The 20,443-nt window shown below is 30.1% G+C and overlaps 1 protein-coding gene across 11 annotated transcripts in view; it reads left to right on the top strand.

Moving 5' to 3' along the window:
• The window catches only part of LOC143048737 (uncharacterized), a 63,434-nt gene extending 43,272 nt beyond the window's left edge, over positions 1-20,162 (top strand). For 4 of the 11 annotated variants that reach the window (XM_076222639.1, XM_076222618.1, XM_076222627.1 and 1 more), the window contains 10 exons: positions 3,481-3,606; positions 4,268-4,330; positions 5,200-5,262; positions 6,101-6,163; positions 8,191-8,253; positions 9,371-9,514; positions 10,905-10,980; positions 11,759-12,032; positions 14,161-14,295; positions 17,248-20,162. In XM_076222639.1, the coding sequence (XP_076078754.1) occupies positions 3,481-3,606; positions 4,268-4,330; positions 5,200-5,262; positions 6,101-6,163; positions 8,191-8,253; positions 9,371-9,514; positions 10,905-10,980; positions 11,759-12,032; positions 14,161-14,295; positions 17,248-17,346 (1,106 nt within the window). In that variant the 3' untranslated portion in view covers positions 17,347-20,162. The remainder of the gene's footprint in view (positions 1-3,480; positions 3,607-4,267; positions 4,331-5,199; positions 5,263-6,100; positions 6,164-8,190; positions 8,254-9,370; positions 9,515-10,904; positions 10,981-11,758; positions 12,033-14,160; positions 14,296-17,247) is intronic. The other 7 variants (XM_076222611.1, XM_076222647.1, XM_076222632.1 and 4 more) reach the window with 7 other exon arrangements.
• The last annotated feature ends 281 nt before the right edge of the window (positions 20,163-20,443 follow it).

The following is a 20,443-nucleotide window of genomic DNA, read 5'->3' as shown; positions in this document are numbered from 1 at the left end:
ACCCTGTGGATGCACTTCTCTAAACACCTCTTATCTTTAGAATACGCCCCCACTCTTCATTCAAAATGTTAATAAATAAATACTTAAATCTAAACATGTTGTCCCTTATACCTTATATTGATGGAAGCATACTCTACATCAAAGGAGAAAATACTGTAGACCACAATATGTTACTATTGGGGGTGTATATTGTTTATACATTATTTATCATAAATTGTTGTAAATGTTTCTTTTGTAAATTGGATTTTTATATTATTCTAGAGAAAATAAACAAATGCTCATTTTGTTTCAAAAATAATATTCTATTAATATTCATAGAAATAGAAGTTCTTAAGCTATTAAAAAATAAATTTGAAAAATAAGACCTATCTTTTCTATTTGCAAAATTTTAGTGTTTTGTCACTTTTATTTATCACAAGGTAAATACACGCTTTTTTATTAACATGTATCATGCTTAGATTATAAATTGTGTCTCATTGATTCTATTGTCCCATTAATTCTCAGTCGGTTGTTAAAGGATATATAGAAAGTTTTCTGAGTGAAAACTATGACTATTCCCCACAGATGTTGTACATGTATGAAGTATTAAAACAAGCTTTACAAACCTCATATAATACATTTCTTTATTTTGACTTATCTGATGTCCTAAAACAAGGGCATTATTTTCTGCTGTTAAAATTTTATTTTACACACCCTGTAAGATAATTTCTAACTCCCATGTAAATGCATGCCAATATTAAAGGGAACAATCAAACACCCACAATCCTATGGTCAGGGATTCAGTTTATATAGGAATTAAGATATTGATAGTACAACTGTAAGGCAATTAATTTTGATTGTTAATTTTTTTAACAAATACTGAATAACAGATAAAAACCGTGTACAAGTAGAAATGACATGATTATTAAGTCTGCATATAGGGAGTTTTCTATGTAGAAAGTCGTTACCATAAGGAAACAAAAACAGAGAAAATATTCCTGCTATTCATAAATATTTTCTCTCCTATCATTTTAAGATAAAACAAAGAAAGGAAATGCTTCTTTCTCTGCTATATTTAAAAAAAAACAAACTGAAAATGATAGGACTTTGCAATGTTAATGAGAGTTAACACCATTGTTCAATAGCTTTGATTACAGTTGAAAAAAAACAGTAAAAAAAGGAAATTAATCCACAAGTCCCTATTCACTATTTGTCTTGAATTTGTGTGAAATATTTGCCACTGGATAAAAAGCAAATCAAACTAATTCAAATTTGTGTATGTTTGGTCCATTCTAATTGTTATCAGGCACTGATTAGTTACAGCCAGTCAATTGTTTGGTCCATTCTAATTGTTATCAGGCACTGCTTAGTTACAGCCAGTAAATTGTTTGGTCCATTCTAGTTGTTATCAGGCACTGATTAGTTACAACTAGTAAATTGTTTGGTCCATTCTAGTTGTTATCAGGCACTGATTAGTTACAACTAGTAAATTGTTTGGTCCATTCTAGTTGTTATCAGGCACTGCTTAGTTACAGCCAGTCAATTGTTTGGTCCATTCTAATTGTTATCAGGCACCGCTTAGTTACAGCCAGTCAATTGTTTGGTCCATTCTAGTTGTTATCAGGCACTGATTAGTTACAGCCAGTCAATTGTTTGGTCCATTCTAGTTGTTATCAGACACTGATTAGTTACAGCCAGTCAATTGTTTGGTCCATTCTAGTTGTTATCAGGCACTGCTTAGGTACAGCCAGTCAGTTGACTGCACTGGTTGGAAACCAAAGAGCAAACTTAATGGTCTCAGTTTTGAATTAAACTTAATTTCTATTGGCTATGAGACAATCTGTTCTGGAATCCACTTAACTGAAGGTACCGACAGTCCTAATAAAATGACTATGGTGTTACTCCTCCTCAACATGATGACTTTGACTGTACACAAACCATTAACCAGGCTTTGAATGGTACCAACTGAATAGAATAAAGTTTTACTACTTACAATGTGTATAATAAGAGAATTAAAAATTGTTCCAAAAGATGAATTTTTTTCTGTAAAAACTTTAAACAAATTACCCTTAGTTTAACACATGCAAACTTGTGTATTATCACTTGCCAAGTAATTTTTTTTACACATTTCTGTTTTATTTGTTATATCTAAGCTTAAAATCTGTATGTTAAAACACAATGAACAATGTTAAACTGTGAAAAATTGAAACTTGTGAAAATTCCTATTACAATTTAGTTGTAAAAGATGCTTAAATTATTGTGCCTAAAGCTATAGTCCCATTTATCACCATGATTGAATGAGATATTTTAGAATGCAAACACATCTAAATGTAGTTCATGTTTTACATGAATAATACATGTATGTCATCTATGTCAAATTCATTTTTGTAGAGTTCCATTTAACTGAACATGTACAAAGCAGGTGTTATTAAAACTGTTTTTATGTTTGTACAAGAAGACGATTGAAGGGAACTTTGTTTATACACAGGAATGCTTATTCAAAAGGTGTTTCTATTTTAAATATTAAAGTAAATATAAGCTTTTGGTACTGTTTGATAAGAAGTTTATAAATAGAATGTAAATAAATATGACAGTTTAAAATATTTAAAGCAGGGTCTTGCCTATTGTAAATTTAGAGATTATATTTGTGCATTTATTATTTTGATTTTAGGAAAATTTGCATACAGATATTCGTATCAGATATAAGAACGCCAGTTCTTATTATTGTGATACCCACCCAGTTGAATTATTTGCAATAATAAAAACCTCACAATTATTTCTAAATTTACAGTACATGTATTACTTTTCTAAATACATTAACACATAGCTAATACAGCAACCTAACAACGCTTATAAATAAATTAACACATAGCTAATACAGCAACCTAACAACGCTTATAAATACATTAACACATAGCTAATACAGCAACCTAACAACGCTTATAAATAAATTAACACATAGCTAATACAGCAACCTAACAACGCTTATAAATAAATTAACACATAGCTAATACAGCAACCTAACAACGCTTATAAATACATTAACACATAGCTAATACAGCAACCTAACAACGCTTATAAATACATTAACACATAGCTAATACAGCAACCTAACAACGCTTATAAATACATTAACACATAGCTAATACAGCAACCTAACAACGCTTATAAATACATTAACACATAGCTAATACAGCAACCTAACAACGCTTATAAATACATTAACACATAGCTAATACAGCAACCTAATAACACTTATATAATATTAAATGAAATTTTAAATTGCCATTCTGAAGAAAATGATGTTAAAGTCCATAGTTTGATTTGATAGTTACAACAATATGCATTATAACAAATTATGAATTTAGTGTGTGGGGAGGGGGGTATTATATATATCTGTTGAACAATTGCTTAACAAATAAAATGTAATAATCTTGAGTGAGTCACTAAATCTTTTCTACACATACACAAACATTAAGACCACATTATTGTTTATTTTAGATGAATTAGATGACACCAGAGCAAGGGTCCAAAAGAGTGCTGACGAGGCCATTCTACTCAAATCCAAATTAACAGATGTTCAAAAGAATGCAGATGAGAAGTCTGAAATGGTAGTAGATCTTCAAGGTAGGCTATTTATATCTGTTATAACTTGCAATTATGTAGACCATCTGTATTAGCTTCTTACCTCACTGATGAGTTGATAAACTAATTTTACACTCAGTTTGAGAATTCAAAACAATTTATCAGGTTATGGAGTTGGTCTAATAATTTTCTTTTGACAAACTTATATGTTTATACATCTCAATTCGTAATTTTATCATATTCAGACAAAAAAATTAAAAGCAGATTTCAGACCAGCTTATGTTAAGAAAATACAATAAAAAACCAAATTAACACATTATGACATATAAAGGAAAAATTTATGTGTGTCAGAAATTTTGAATTTTGTTTTTGTTGAGCCAAAAAGCAAGACATAGGGATATCTTGGCAGCAGTATTTACTAACTTAAAACCTGAATACTTCATACTTTGTATATAAAGGCCTCATGCTGTGAAGTTCTTGTCTGTAATATGTCCATTTTCCTTGACTTCATTTTCATTGTCCAGTGATTACTTAAAAAAAGTTCAGTATTTTTGTAATGATAATTTCTCTCTTAGGATAACTTTATTTTAAGGACAATCAACATATAATCAATGGTCAGTATATGGGTATAGCAGGTCAGACATTTCAACATGTGCACTCTTGTTAAATTGATTTTTATAACTAATATATATTTAAATTACAGAACAATTAAAGAAAGCTGAAACTACAACAAAAGAAGTAAAACAACAGATATTAGATTTACGAGGTATGATTATTTATAAACTTAATGATAGGGTGCATGAGGCTTGTTTATAACATCACATTCTTCATTTACCATTTCAATTTTGTCAGTTTATATAAAATAAATGACCATTTCAAATTTCAATGAAACTGGTAACAGTAAACTGTTACATACTTTGTAAATGAATGACTAAACTGTTTTACTAACTAAATTTGTTCCTTGAAAGAAGTCTTTGTTTTTTTAAAATTTTCACCAAAACAAAAAATAAATGTTTTCAATGTAATACTCTGAACTTAATGCACACTGCATAGTGATAATGTGTAAAGAAATGATTTCAATGTAATGCTCTGCACTTCATGCATACAACATAGTAATAATGTGTAAAGAATTGATTTCAATGTAATGCTCTTAACTTCATGCATACAACATAGTAATAATGTGTAAAGAATTGATTTTAATGTAATGCTCTGAACTTAGTGCACACTGCATATATATAATGTGTAAAAAAAATATTTCAAGGTATAATTTTCCAAACAGCTAATTCCCTGCATTGTAAATACATGTAAAGAAATGATTTCAAGGTAATACACTGAACTTAATGCATACATGTAATATTTTTGAATTTAATGTCCACTAGTTTTAAACCTATTTTTTTATACTAGTGGATTGGGAAAAAAGTTATTACAACTTATTTATTAATTAAATCCTTTTCCACATTGTGGGTGCGAGTGCTGCCTTGTACACAAAAGTTATGTGTAAAAAGAAATTCCATACATATTATTTCCAAACATGTTATCCACTGCATTGTAACTACAATTAAATAAAATGATATGAATGTTATATTTCCTAACCTAACATTTTACATAACCACTGCATGCTTCACTGTTTAACAGATCAGTTACTGGAAGAACAATCACATACCAAGACTAACCAAGAGGATTTAGTTCTAACTAAAAGTGAGTCATTTCTGAAAAGATAAACCATTGGAACACTCTTGTAATTCTATAGTATACATGCAGTTTATTTATAAACCATTGGAACACTCTAGTAATTCTATAGTATACATGCAGTTTATTTGAAAATTTAATGTACCAATTATTGTGTGACCTGACATCCAAACTGTAGCTAAGGAACACATTTGACATCCATCTTGCACTTTATGTTTACGAATGTATTTGCAACTCCTTGAAAATGGCTGGTTAGAATTCAACAAAACTTGTAGGAACACTTCTTCAGAGCATGCATTCGTGTATTTATTATTTTTTAGCTGGGTTTGACCAAATTTAATACCAGCTTATAGTATGATGAGCTCGGTTTGGTTAGTTGACAGGGCAGTGTAAATAACTCCTTCTACAGCGTCAACTAAAATCCTGAACCTTCAAAGAAAGACAACACATTCTGTGCACCTTCTATTGAAAGTTTATCTCTTTTTTTTCTCTAACTCAGGAACAAAGTAATGTTTCAGCAAAATTTATGAGTGATTGTACCAGTTTATGTACACAACTCCCTATATTTTCATATCCCTTACATTTCATATGGAGATTGCACATATGTTGGATTTGTCCACCTACTATTATAGAATTGTTTGAGAAATTAGTTCCTATTTTCAGAACTTGAAAACTTTTTTTTTTTCATGAGACAGTTCCAATATTTGTTATCAACTCTTTTTAATAACGATCTTTAAAAACTTCACAAAATGATTGCATATGTATTGAAGTTGTGTACCTACTATTATGGAACTATTTGAATTATTTTTTGTTAAGACATTGCACATGTGACATTTGTATCTTTCAGAAAATTTAGAACAAGAGAAATCCAAACACAAGGACACTAGAAAAGAGCTGGAAGAAGCAAAACGTAATATTTGTTTACATGTCACATTTCATATAATCAAGTCTTTTGATAAATCTTATAACTGTGTATTATATATATTGAATGTTACTAACATTCACTTAGGATTATATGGGTATAAAATAACACAAAATCAAGATTTTTTTATTATATAAGTTATAAATGGCTTTTCAAACACACTGTCAGCGTAAAAATTACAAAATTGCATACTTTAATTCAATAGTAACTTGCAAAAATTATAACTTTAAATTCGAATTCCTGCTAACTTCTGATCTTGTAAGCATTATCAACATATTTTACTGAAACTTTACATTTGTGTAAAAAAAACATTGCCCTTCATTTTGAGTTTTAATTTGCAACTTATGTTGTGAGGTTATTCTAGTGATTTTTGTCTCCCCTTCACTGAATGAAGATTTTATAACTTAATCTGAATATTGACACCCCAATGCTAGAAATTTGGATACTCAGTATCATGTTGGATTTGCAAATGTTCATTTTAAAACCATGAATAATCAAAAATATATTAAAATCTTTAAAAATGAAAGTAAGTAAGTTTGTCCAGAAGGGCACATTTTTCAATTTTTGTCGAGCCTGCAACTTTTGTTGCAGAAAGCTCGACATAGGGATAGTGATCCGGCGGCGGCGTTAGCTAACTTCTTAAAAGGTTTATATTTTAGAAGGTGAAAGACCTGGATGCTTCATACTTTGTATATAGATGCCTCATGTTACGAAGTTTCCGTCAGTCACATGTTCAATGTCCTTGACCTCATTTTCATGGTTCAGTAACCACTTGAAAAAAAAGTTCAGAATTTTTGTAATGTTAAATTCTCTCTTATTACAAGTAATAGGATAACTATATTTGGTATGTGCGTACCTTGCAAGGTCCTCATGCCCGTCAGACAGTTTTCACTTGACCTCTACCTCATTTCATGGATCAGTGAACAAGGTTAAGTTTTGGTGGTCAAGTCCATATCTCAGATACTATAAGCAATAGGGCTAGTATATTTGGTGTATGGAAGGACTGGAAGGTGTACATGTCCAACTGGCAGGTGTCATCTGACCTTGACCTCATTTTCATGGTTCAGTGGTTATAGTTAAGTTTTTGTGTTTTGGTCTGTTTTTCTCATACTTTATGCAATAGGTCTACTATATTTGTTGTATGGAATGATTGTAAGGTGTACATGTCTAGGGGGCATATGTCATCTGACCTTGACCTCATTTTCATGGTTCAGTGGTCAAAGTTAAGTTTATAAGTTTTGGTCTTTTTATCTAATATTATATGCCAAAGGTCAACTATATTTGGTGTATGGAAATATATTATGATCTATATGTCAGTCCCGCAGGTTTTATTTGACCATGACCTCAATTGCACGGTTCATTGCTCAGTCTTAAGTTTTTGTGTTTTGGTCTATTTTTCTTAAACTATAAGTAGTAGGTCAACTATATTTGTTGTATGGAAGCTTTGTTAGCTGTACATGTCTGCCTGGCATGATTCATCTGACCTTGACCTCATTTTCATGGTTCATTGGTCTTTGTTTAGCTATCTTGGTTAATGTTAAGTTTATGTGACAGTTGTAAAAAAGCTTTATACTTAGGACTATCAACATAATATCAATGATTAGTAAAGAAGGCGAGACATGTCAGTGTGTGCACTCTTGTTTTTTACACTCTTGGTATTTTGTATGTGTTTTTTTTGTTCAGCAAAAAACTTCTGTATATAAACTCATCATAGATACCAGGACTAAATTTTGTATATACGACAGACGCACGTTTCGTCTACCTTTAATATTGCTGCATAAAAAAATGAGAAATTGTGTAAGATACTAAGAATTTTTCTATATCATCAAGTAAACTGTATATGTTTTACTAACAGATGGACATCAGTATAGTACTGTTATATATTTCACTAAAATTTAAAAGTTATTTATATAATTCACCATAACATTACAAATATTGCAAAGGTTGTGACGGCTATACACCACTACTCACTTAATAAATTGCAGTCTATATGTATGATTTTTCCCTTGTACTAGGCACCTTGTCAGAAACACAGCAATCTGCAAAACAAAATCACAACGAATCAGAACAACTCAAAAGTAAGTGTTCAACATCTTTAAATGTTTTCAACATTGTGAAGTACATTTTTGCCATGATTTGCTTTAATTTTATCTGGTAAATTTTTGTATCATATAATTTTGATACATTTCAAAAATTCTTAAGAGTGATTAAGCAGAAGGTATTCTTCTTTTTATATTTCTTCCTGTAAAGTACACAAAAATATGTTTTAAGATTATAAGCCATTTCATAAAGTAGATTTAAAAAACTTGAGAATTTGAAAGTATTTGGTTGGAATTATGTTGTTTTGGTTATTTTAAGCTATTCTAAATCATTCCTTGCATTTAATGAAGATGTAAAAAGTATTTATGCAGAAAATGAAAGTAAGAAAGCATTAAATTCAGAGAGTTTTGATTATTTTATTAATTAATAAATCAAATAAATGTGCATGGTTTATAACTATTTCAATTTTGCATGGTTACTGACATTTATTTGTATGCATCTACTCTCTAAATCTTTGGTAATGTAGACTTCCCTCATTTTATACACATTTTCTTAAATTGCACGCCACCATATTTCACAAATATCTTGCATGTTCCAAATTATTGATAATCGTGTATCTTTTTTGGCATTGTTTAATGTACTATTGAACTGGAATATATTGAGGACATAGTGTAGTTTGTTGTTTATATTTCAGTATATTGTTTTACACAATCTGTTTTTCTGCATGTATATAGTTCTTGTATTTTTATTACACCTTTATACACACACATATATATATATATTCATATACAAATGTTTGTACGTGTGAATGCATTCAATTATTTTTTTTTATAACTTTTGCATTGAGTTTATTTTTTAATCTGAATGTTATATGTTTTGCATGTTTGACTTTTGATTTCAAATCAGCATGTAAGTAAAAGAGGAAACAAGTCTTTTCTTTTCATTTTAATAAGATCCTGACTTTCCATATTTTCATCATCTTTGCTTACTTTAATTTCCAGTTATTGTTGGTGTTGTAAAACTGTCCTTTATTCTCTCTGATTAATTCTTTTGCTTTACGCATGTCCGTGGTCTTGGCTGTGTGTCTGCAATGGCTTTTGGTCAAACTCTTTATCTTATGGACGGCTAATATCAGTCTTATTTTATGCCATGCAGACAAGGTACGTCATCTTCAGGAACGTCTTGATTTAGATAGGAAAGAACGAGCCAGAGAATCACATCATGCTCGACTGACGCACTCAGACTCCCATCCGGGTTCACATACTAGCCCCAATGTTAAACATCGAGGTAATATCATTGGTAAATGTCATTTTATTGCTTTATTTTTATTTTCTATAGCTTACGCATTTCTTTAAAGAAACTACATAATAAAAACTGAATATAAATTAAGCTTTCATCATCAATTATTGCAATTATACTTAAATTTTAATTTCATATCAGAATGCCGTATTTTTGTTAAATCAGAATTTTGGAAATAGCATTTGTAATGCATAAGAATTGTTCAGCATATGGTATATTTGTGCATGAACCTATGGTTGTAATGTGATTGGCATCATTAGAGAAATTTAAATTTTTTGATCTTTTTTGTATATTTAAAGGCAATGTTAGTAAGGGTTATTCATTTAGAATGAGCTTGAACTCACAGTCATTGTTTTCAACTATACTTCAAGTCTTTCTTTGGTTTGCTCCTATTGGTAATACATCTTGATCAAAGGCAAGATGTTCTTTTTCATAAAGAAAACTTTTGATGAAGTTTACATGGCTTGGACATTTGTTGAATGCAGTGTGGTGATCTCAAGAGCTCTAATATTAGTCTTTGGCTATTATATCAATGGTTTAACCTATGGTGTTGGTTGATATTAGCCCTTCATCACCTTGAACTCATTTGTTCTTGATTAGATATTTGTGTAGTTGTTTAGTAATGATTGAAATGGTGATTTATCAGGATTATCCAGAATATTGTCAGTCACCATGGTAACAACATTCAAGTTTTCTTGTTGGTAAATTTTTCAAAAAAGATTATTTTATGCAATATTTTATTAGATTTTTTTTGGTATTTCTGTTAGTATATATTATTTACCCCTTTCTTGTTTGTTCTACCTTGAGGGGATACTATACAGTAATAATCCACCATTGGTCTTTTTCCATAGAATTTTGACTCAAATTTGAGTTTTAAAATTATTAACACTTACATTTCATGTTATTTTAGTTAGTAGTATTTGAAAAACTTGGACTCTTTTTTGGCAATATTCCAGAAAATGTTTGAAACTTTTGATACCCCCAAAAGATTGAGCCTAGTTTTCAAACTTGTGTGTGGTATTCTTTAGTTGCTGAATAAATGACATGCAGAGAAAGAAATGGCAGTTAATGTGCTAATTTTAAGATATTTAAGGACAATATCATTTTCTTTTCTGTTCAACTATTGTTTTATCGCATTAAGACAACTGTTCACAATGTTATTTGCAGCAGCATTACATCTCTCCCTTTTTCTACTGTATCGTGTCCCCTAAAATGGTGTATGTTACACAATTCTTTAAGGATACATTTTGCCTATATTTTGGGTATGTTGTTAAGGTGTGATAAAAATACATCCAACTATCTCTGTGGGTTTGTTTTTCAAGATGTGTCTATTTGAAATTTTAGTTTCAGTTCACAAATGGTGACTTATAGCAATTAATTTTTTTATTAGCTGATTTTGCTGCCTTGAAAGATGAGTGTGCCAGTTTACGTAAAAGGATTCAAGCTATTGAAGCAGAGATGAAAATGTAAGTACTATTCAGTTCTATAGTTTCTATACATAAGTGACAAAGAACTATGCAAAAGGACAAGGTACGATAAGGCCTGTTTTTGGCCCCCCTATTTTCTCATTTTCTAAATTTTGCTTTGGAAAGCTACTTATCACGTTAAAATATTCCCTTAAATTTGAAGTTTGTTTGGATAAACTTCAAAACAAAAAGGGCATCATAAACGGCAAAAGAAGGAAAAATAACGATTTTTGGCCATTGTTTCTTTAAATGTAATAGCACGTGCCTACGTGACCCAGAAAAAATTATGGCGATTTAGACAGCAAAAACAGTTCTCATGACATTGGAATAAAAAATTCCTGGGTCACGTTGGCCCAGGCAAAATCACCAGCAAAATGAATAATAATTACAATATTTGAATAATTACAGAAAGTTAACCCCCCTCACCTCCCCCAGTTGCGAAAATTAGTGGTTTTAAAGGTCATCCAAACAAAATTCAAACATCAGGGAATGTTTTAACATAATAAGTAGCTTTCCAAAACAGAATTTGAAAAATGAGAAATTAGGGGGCCAAAAACAGGGTTATTGTACTTGTCCTTTCTTTGAGTTTACAGAAAAAGAATTTGATTGCTTAGCAGGCCAATACGAGATGGATTTAACTGTACTAAAATTCATGTCATTTGCAAAGTAGGTTGCACCATGTTTTTTTTTTTAATTCTTAAATCATAAACAACCAGAATGAATATATTGTAAAATCAGTATAGAACTGTTTATAATTATAATGATTTATCTTTTGTAGGTCAAGAAAAGAGAACCTTCAGCTTTCTTCAGAATACAACAAACTCCAAGAATCTTATAAACAATTAGAGGCCTTAAAACAAAAACTAGAAACAAAAGAAGCTGTGTGGCGGTCGAACATGACGGACTCACAGAAAGAAACTGACCTTGCCAAACAGGAGGTGAGGCGCAGTCCAAGGGGCAGACAACCCATTATGGGAGGTCGCCTAAAAACATCTGGAGTCACCAAGCCTACTTTGAAAAGTGTTTCTTCTGACCCTAAGTTGTCGTTGAAGGTATCATTGTATTGTTGTTGCTGGAAGCTTCTGTTGTTTAGTTTTAGCGATGGACCAATTACTATTTTCCATCCAGCTTTTGTTGTTGTAATGCTGATGCCTGTTTAGTTGTCAGATTATCATTGATTTTCTCCTTATCATTTACTCAGCCAGGCTTGTTTTGTTTAATTTGTAAGGTCACATGATTTAATTGCAGTGAAACTCCCATTAACTTCTAAGCAAACTTAGAATTATACTGTTCTCTTTTGTCAGAATTAATATTAGACAGTATTTATTTGTTTGGCATGGTTAAAATACAAAAAATAAATATCAAATGAATTTTAATTTTAATTCCAAATGTATTTTAACTATAGAAATGAAGTTATTTGTTGAAGCATGCCTGTCCATTTCTAATATTTTTGTTTATGCAAATAATGATGTGTATTTTTACCTCAAACAATATTTTAAGAATCGTTGTTATTCTGTGGCCCATGCAGTCAGGAAAGCAAAAATGCTATTTTGCTATTTCTCTAGAATTCTGATTTTTTTTTTACAGTTTGTACAACTTGATCCATGAAAGAGTTTTCTTTCTTTTAGATTTAAGGAACAGTAGAAATAGAAATTCTGTTCATGCACAAAAACTTTTAAGCAAATTTTATGAAGGACATGGACAGGCATGTTTACAGATTAATTTTGAAAACTCAGATTTTATCAAAAAAATAAACATTACAAGAGTTGACTGACAAGTTCAAATTTTCAGGTCTACTGTTTTAGTTTCACATCTATAAAGTTATCAGGAACCATTGGTCTTATCACTAGTGTTGATTCATGTGCACAGCTATTCCTCACGGATACTGCCAAACATGCAGACACATGTTTGGTATTTAAATGTGTCAGAGTATTTGAAATAGTTATCATCAAACGCTAAGGAAGATTGCTTTTGTTTTAAGATTGGTGTAGATAGTAGCCACTTTATTTCATACGAGGAATAAAATCATAAATATATTTAAAATTTGATATTAAAAAATAAAGATTGATTAAGTTTGTAAAAGTACATTTGTAACTGAAAATGCAGTCAATTTAATTTTATAAAATAAACAGCTTAAGAAATTCCTTAGAGCTTTTATTTCATGCAGAGCTCCATTTTAACAGTTGCTTGGTTTTAGTTTTAATGCAATTAAGGCAGAAAGTGAAAAGATCTTTTTCATCTTTTATTGTGTATGGAATCCTTGGTAAGCATTTTTAATCTGTCCCCAGTCCCTGCTTTTTACATCAATAAATGGTTATTTCTTGCAAATCCTATTGCTACTTCTCCCTGGATAATGATATACCATCATAAGAATTATTTCAGAACATGGTTATGTGAGGTTAAGCATAGTAATTTGATAAGCAAGGCATTTGTTTGTTTGATATACATAGATTTTGCAACACGACAACTTTTTACTATTTTTTGTTTGGAATATTGATAAGATTTTAAACTTTTAAATACCAATTCATTCTATTCTGTTATGCTGTGACACGTTTTGGAGTATGTTTCTGATGTTGCATGTTAAAAAGTGATCATGTAGATTGAAGTGTCAATCAGATGGACAACTGTGTACCCCAAAGACTTTAAAAAGTAGATTTCTATAAAAGAAAAAAATTGTATTAACAGTTAACAGGAGTCCTATAATATTCTTCAAGTCTTTAATATTTATCCATTTCAAATGTATTGCAGTGTTGCCATTAAAGTCTTACTTTTCATATTTGATTTTTATACCTTTTGTGAATATAAGACAGAAAACAGTTATTGAACACTATAGAAATTTGAATCTAACAGACAATTAATAACACTGTTCAATTGTTTTATTGTCAATGTTAAGAAGTAAATGATGTTCTTTTAATATAGAGGAATTATTGAAAAAGAAAGTTAATAAATTGGATATTATGAGCTTCAGCATTAATATGTAGTGATGTTTCGTATTAAGAAATTTTGTTCATTATATACAGTTTTGAAGTTGAAGATGGTAGTAAAACATCTTTTAACTCTATGATTTAAAAAGTTAAATGAAGATATTTGTACTGTAATTAAAACTATTGTTGATGCATTTCATGAATATTATTTCTGCTTTTCGGCAAACACTTCATTAAAATCTGCATTTTTATTTAGTTGTGTGAAGCCCATGAGGAGATAGCCAGTCTTAAGTCACAATGTGAAACTTATTCAGTGAAAAATGGAGAACTGAAAAGTGAAATAGCCAATATGGCTGAAGAATATAAGCAGCTGTCAGATAGAAGCAAAGTGGTAAGTTCTAACAGATCAAATACATGTTGTATTCACTTACTGAGGATTCTTTAGTATTCATTGGATACCAGTTGTCATGGTTTTCATGGTTTTAGGTGCACCACCAAATTCAAATGTTCAACAAAGTATAAATTTCTATAGGATATGTATGCAGAGATTGACAAAACCATGAAATAATATCCATGTCAAGTTTTCCTCAATCCATGACAATTATACCCTAGAAAATATACATGAATCCACAGTACTTGTATACTTGAAATGTTTTACTACCTGTACCACTAGTGAACAAGTTCAGTGATCTTTTATTGATATGGAAAAATTAAAACAGAAGGTAATCTTTCAATACAATCAAATCTCTTAATGAAGATTATAAAACTAATTGTATTCATCTTATTATACGACCGCAAAATTTTGCGGTCATATATTGGTATGACGTTGGCGTCGTCGTCCGAAGACATTTGGTTTTCGCACTATAACTTAAGTATAAGTTAATAGAAATCTATGAAATTTAAACACAAGGTTTATGACAACAAAAGGAAGGTTGGGATTGATTTTGGAAGTTTTGGTCCCAACAGTTTAAGAATTAGGGGCCAAAAAAGGGTCTGATAAGCTTTTTTCTTGGTTTTCGCACAATAACTCTAGTATAATTAAATAGAAATCTATGAAATTTAAACACAAGGTTTATGACCACGAAAGGAAGGTTGGGATTGATTTTGGGAGTTTTGGTTCCAACAGTTTAGGAATTAGGGGCCAAAGGGGTCCAAAATTAAACTTTGTTTGATTTCATCAAAAATTGAACTATGGGGGTTCTTTGATATGCCGAATATAACCGTGTATTTAGATTCTTAATTTTTGGTCCCGTTTTCAAATTGGTGGATAATTACTTAAGTACAAAACATAATTTAAAACCAGTGTAAGGTTGGTAATTGAAACTCATTTGAATATCTCACCTAAACTGCTTTTGAATTATGTATATTTGAAATTTGCCAAAAACTTTAATATTAATAAATTCCATTAGAAATTTGCCAATAACTTTAAGTTAAATGAACTTCATTGGAAATTTGCCAATATAAAATGTTGCTGATGAAGGTTTTTTGTTTATCTCACCTTAACTGCTTTTAAATTATGTACATTGGAAATTTGCCAATAACTTTAGTTTAATAAACTTCATTGGAAATTTGCCAATATAAAATGTTGCTGATGAATCTTTTTTGTTTATTTTTAGCCATGATTATTATTCTTTGAAAATTGGAGTTATCTTTTTGTCCAGAATAGTAGTTGAATCAACTTAAATCAATGCTATATACAATATACAATGCAATATTCACTTTTACTACCAACTGATAAATTAAAACAATCTTTGCCATTCAGTGATTACAAGCACTTTGATTACCATTCTAGGGAGAGCCGTGGTGTAGTGGTTAGTGCATTGGACTACTAACACAAAGGTTCCTGGTTCAATTCCCATCTGGGATGAAAATTTCAGGGACTTAATTTTCGGCTCTCCCTTGGCACCATTTGCGAGTATGGTCTCGAGGAAACGATGGTAGTCCATAGGACGGGGACGATAAATGGCTGACCCGTGTTAAGAGAGAGCCATATATCTTGTACATTTAAGGCACCCTTGTAGATTTCGAAAAAAGAGCAGGCTAATGCCGCTACAAGGCAGCACTCACACCCGCAAAGTGGAAAGGGATTAATATAAGTTGCAAAACTTGTTTCCCAATCCACTATGAATAAATATGTTTAAACCACCATTCTAGGGTTATGCCTCTTTACAAGTGGAAAAATTGAAGATTTTTTTTGTTTCTGTTCTCTTAACTTAAGTTTGTCTCAACTAAATTTAATGAAATGATTATATAATTCTTAGTACCTCTAAACACAGTTCAAGTATAATTTTTGGCAGCTTCACTTTTACAGTTCTTGAGTTATGTCCCTTTTTAACGTTATATTCTAGTGGGGGCATCATCTGTGTCCCTTTGGACACATTCCCCATTTATTTTTTTAGAAGTTACTATTACCTGTAATTAGAATTAATTTTAACCATGACATTTTATATTTTAATATTTTATGATGTATTTAAATGAGTAGTTGTTGCAAACTCCATTAGAAATTTGAATTGAGATCAGTTTTCGAATAAGGAAAAGGGGGAGATGAAAAAAAATTTGGGGGTGTTCAATTTTTCTGATTTCAGAAATAAAGAAATTTTCTACAAACATTTTTTTTGAGAGGATTAATATTCAACAGCAAAGTGAATCGCTCAAAAGCAAAAAAAAAATGTTTTAAGTTCATTAGACCACATTCATTCTGTGTCAGAAACCTATGCTGTGTCAACTATTTAATCACAATCCAAATTCAGAGCTGTATCAAGCTTAAATGTTGTGTCCATAGTCCATACTTGGTCCAAGCGTTCAGGGTTCAACATCTGCAGTCGTATAAAGCTGTGCCCTGCAGAGCATCTGGTTAGCTACTAGTATGGTGAAATGCATAGGAAAATATTTTGTTGATGACTTCACAAATTGAATACAAAAAAGCAAGAATATTCATTACTAGTCTATTTCAGGGTGTTCTGTACCAACAAATACACCAAATTAAATGTCAAGCAATGGAGAGATTACATTGATCTTCATAGTCATAAATCTTTTAACTTTTATACTACATGTAGTTATATCAAATAGAATAGGTTGTTTTGTTTATTAAGGTTAACTATTTAGATGATTAACTTACTAAATAGAATTAACCCTACACATGGCAGGTGCATTTGACTCAAAACCAAAACCCATATTTTGATCAGGATCTTCCTATATTAACACAAAACGTACATATAAAGAATGGTGTCCTTTATTTTGAATGAAGGGCAATATATTGTTTGATCATGTAACTGCTGTGAATTGTAACAAATCTATTTTTATTGATATTTTTTATTTTTAATTTGTGTATTTTGTATTTCAGCTATCATTTTGCTCAAGTATACCATTACTGATGTTACTATTTGCCGTTCTAGTAGCATTATATCCCACATTAGCACAAATTACCGGAACAACACCATAATCAACATCATGTGAATGTTTGTAAAGGAGGTCATAATCATCCGAGTGTTTGAAGACATAGCAGAAAATGTTTGCATGTGATAATATTCCATATGTATATAATACATTTGTATATGAGTTTGAATGTTTGAGTAGAGTAAATGTGTTTTCTATGTGTATATTATGTGCTTTAGAGATGTAGGATGTATTGATACATATATTGTAAGAGTTGTGTATGTGAATGAATATGTTATACTTCAATACATATATGTTACACTAGTTTCATTTTTTAAACATAAACTATAAGCAATAGTATTTATAAATAAAGTGCTATATTACAATAACTTAAAAAGTATATAATGATATAAACATGTATAGAAGGAACTCTTTATCTATTTTGTTTTGGAAAGAATTTTTTTTGTATATAATTTGAAATGGTACAAACATAACTCTTATATTACCCATACTGTACTAAGAAAATATTTGGATGGAGGTTATGCCGCAGTGTTCCAGCTAGACCTCTTTCTCAGGGCACAATACCTTCCCTTCATTTTGCACCCTCTGTGTCCTTTTTCCTATTTTTTGAGGAATAAATAATGTTTGGCTTAAGTATCCTTCTTTGAAATCCAATTACATATTCCAAGTGCCCCATTTCCTATTTAGTTTATGTGCTTAATTGCACTTTTTGATATTTGGATCTTACTCTTATCTAATGATAGCTGGAACACTGAATGGTTTGAAAATGTCACATATCATTATGCTTTTGTTGTAATTATTTTATTTGTTTCAACTGTTGATTTACAATCTGTTTTGTTATCTTTATGTCAGAAGAGGCATTGGTTTTGTAACTTTGCTTGTTGAAATATAGTGCTAAATGGAGGATATGTGCTGAGACTGTTGATTATGTTTTTCCTTATATGGTACAAATGTTATAATGTGTGTGAATTCAACTGTCTGCTTTAAAAAATGATTTAAAATTAACAATAAAGTTAAAATCATAAGAAAACATTTTTAAAAGTTTAATATTTAAGACCAGAATGAATTTTCAGATCATAATTTTTGGACAGCTTGATATGTTCTTTCTCCTTTGTTAAAACTAGTTCTAAGTTGTAAGTGCAGTCTGCCAAATTTCTTTGTAATGTTATTAAATTTTTTAAATGCTACATATATACTGATAAAAGAATTAATCAGTTTAAAAGTGAAGATATTCTAAAATACAGGAAAAAAAATACAGTTCCAATAAAAGCATGCTAAAAAATTACAAATGCTTTAAAAAGTATTCCTGACTGACACTGTTATCCGTTATTTAGGTATTAGAATCCAGGACAGTTGTACATGTTAAATTGATTTCTGTGATAGAATGTTTGTTATTTGTATGTTATACTGTAGAAAATTGAAACTTTTTGTAAAAAAAAATGAAACCATTAAAGTTACTTGGGAAAGTCTATAAATAGAAGAGGCAATCTGAAGACATGAAGAAAACATGATGAATTTTGATATTCATTAAAAAAAAAAGTAAAAACATTTTTTCTAAATGATGTTGAGGGTAGCAAGCAGTGACATTGTTTCAATTTTCTATGGTAGAGTTAGTTAAATAAAGGAATACTGTATCCTTTGATTTGACAATTAATTCTTTCAATTGTCATTATACTGATATTCAGGGTGACATTTGATATAAGTAGGTACAGGCTATTTGTCAATAAACATCTGTTAATAACAGATCATTTCAAAATATTTAATATCATATTTTCAATAAAAAATCAGTTATTTAAAAGTGCACACACAAAATTTTTTTTTATAAATGTTAGAAGACAATAATCAAATGATTTAAAAAAAAAAGGTGATATTTATAAAATAAGTGCTTGAAATTTAAAAAAAAATATAGAAAAATCTAAATCTGGTTTCTGTGCTATTGATAGGGAGTGTCTTTAAAATAATAATTAAAGATGTTTATTGACGAATTGCTTGTATGTGCTCGCGCTATAGTTCCACTCAGGTCCATGTAGATAGGAAGTTTCATTATGTAGAATGTTTTGAATTTTGTTTTTTTATAAATGGAAGTAGGACTACTTAAAATGATGGGGTGTAAATGAAAACTACTTTGGCAACATATGGGAGTTCAACTTTTTTTCACTTGTTATTTCCATTACAGTTGCTTGTAGAGTGTATGATTCAAAAAGCACTGCCAATGCTGCTTATACATTTTCTGCATAATTTTAGAAACCCAAGTGGTAGCATTGTTTGACTGGTTCAATATCAATGTTATAAAGTCTCATCATTATTTACAAAAACATGAGGGGGCATGGAAGATTTGATTTTTCTGTAGTGGTGGTTTCTGATTGGTTGAGAATGGGTGTAGGTAAGAGTGGCTTAACATACATGCATCTTTAACGAAAGTGTATTTGCTTTTATTCTATCTAGCTGCAAAAATCAATTGTAATCTTTTTGTTAGATTTTCAGCACTTTGAGACATTATTTAGAAGGAAGCTATATATTTTTTCCTACTTTCCTACTTTTCTAGAATATCCTGCTTTCTTTGTGTATAAATAATATATGTACAAGAATTATTCTGTTGCCAAAGTAATGTATTTATGAAATTTGTTGTTTTTGTTAATACCATAATTGTTATTTACTTTCTATTTGGGTGTTATTGTGGGACTAAAATGGAATCAAAGTTCGACTTGTTTGAATTTTACCCAGGTTAAAGCCTGACTAATTTGAATATGTGCCTACAGTTTACAATACTAAATTGAATCTCATTTTGGAGAACAGAAAAAGCAATTTGTTATAATTAATGCAGAAATATATAATTAGATTTCAATAAACAGATTCAGTGTATATTAAGAATATTTTTGATGTTACTTTCCTAACGATGGGGAAGATATGAAATATCCTAATCACATTATAACATCACCATATGTAGGAAGTCCCAAATGATAACTAATTTGTTATTTTATCACTGTCTCCTTTTTGTCAATTTTAAGTGTCCAGCATTTTGCGTGTAATTGTATACTAATTTAATTATATTTGTTGTATATCTATATAACAATCACCACGACTTCTCTTGAAAAGGGCAGATTTTTCCTGTCTGACTTTTTCTGTTAAATTATTGGATTTAA

This window comes from Mytilus galloprovincialis, chromosome 1 (assembly GCF_965363235.1).
Source record: "Mytilus galloprovincialis chromosome 1, xbMytGall1.hap1.1, whole genome shotgun sequence".
Taxonomy (NCBI): Eukaryota; Metazoa; Mollusca; class Bivalvia; order Mytilida; family Mytilidae; genus Mytilus; species Mytilus galloprovincialis.
The sequence above is the reverse complement of the archived record's forward strand: the minus strand, read 5'-3'. Positions and strand labels throughout refer to the sequence as shown.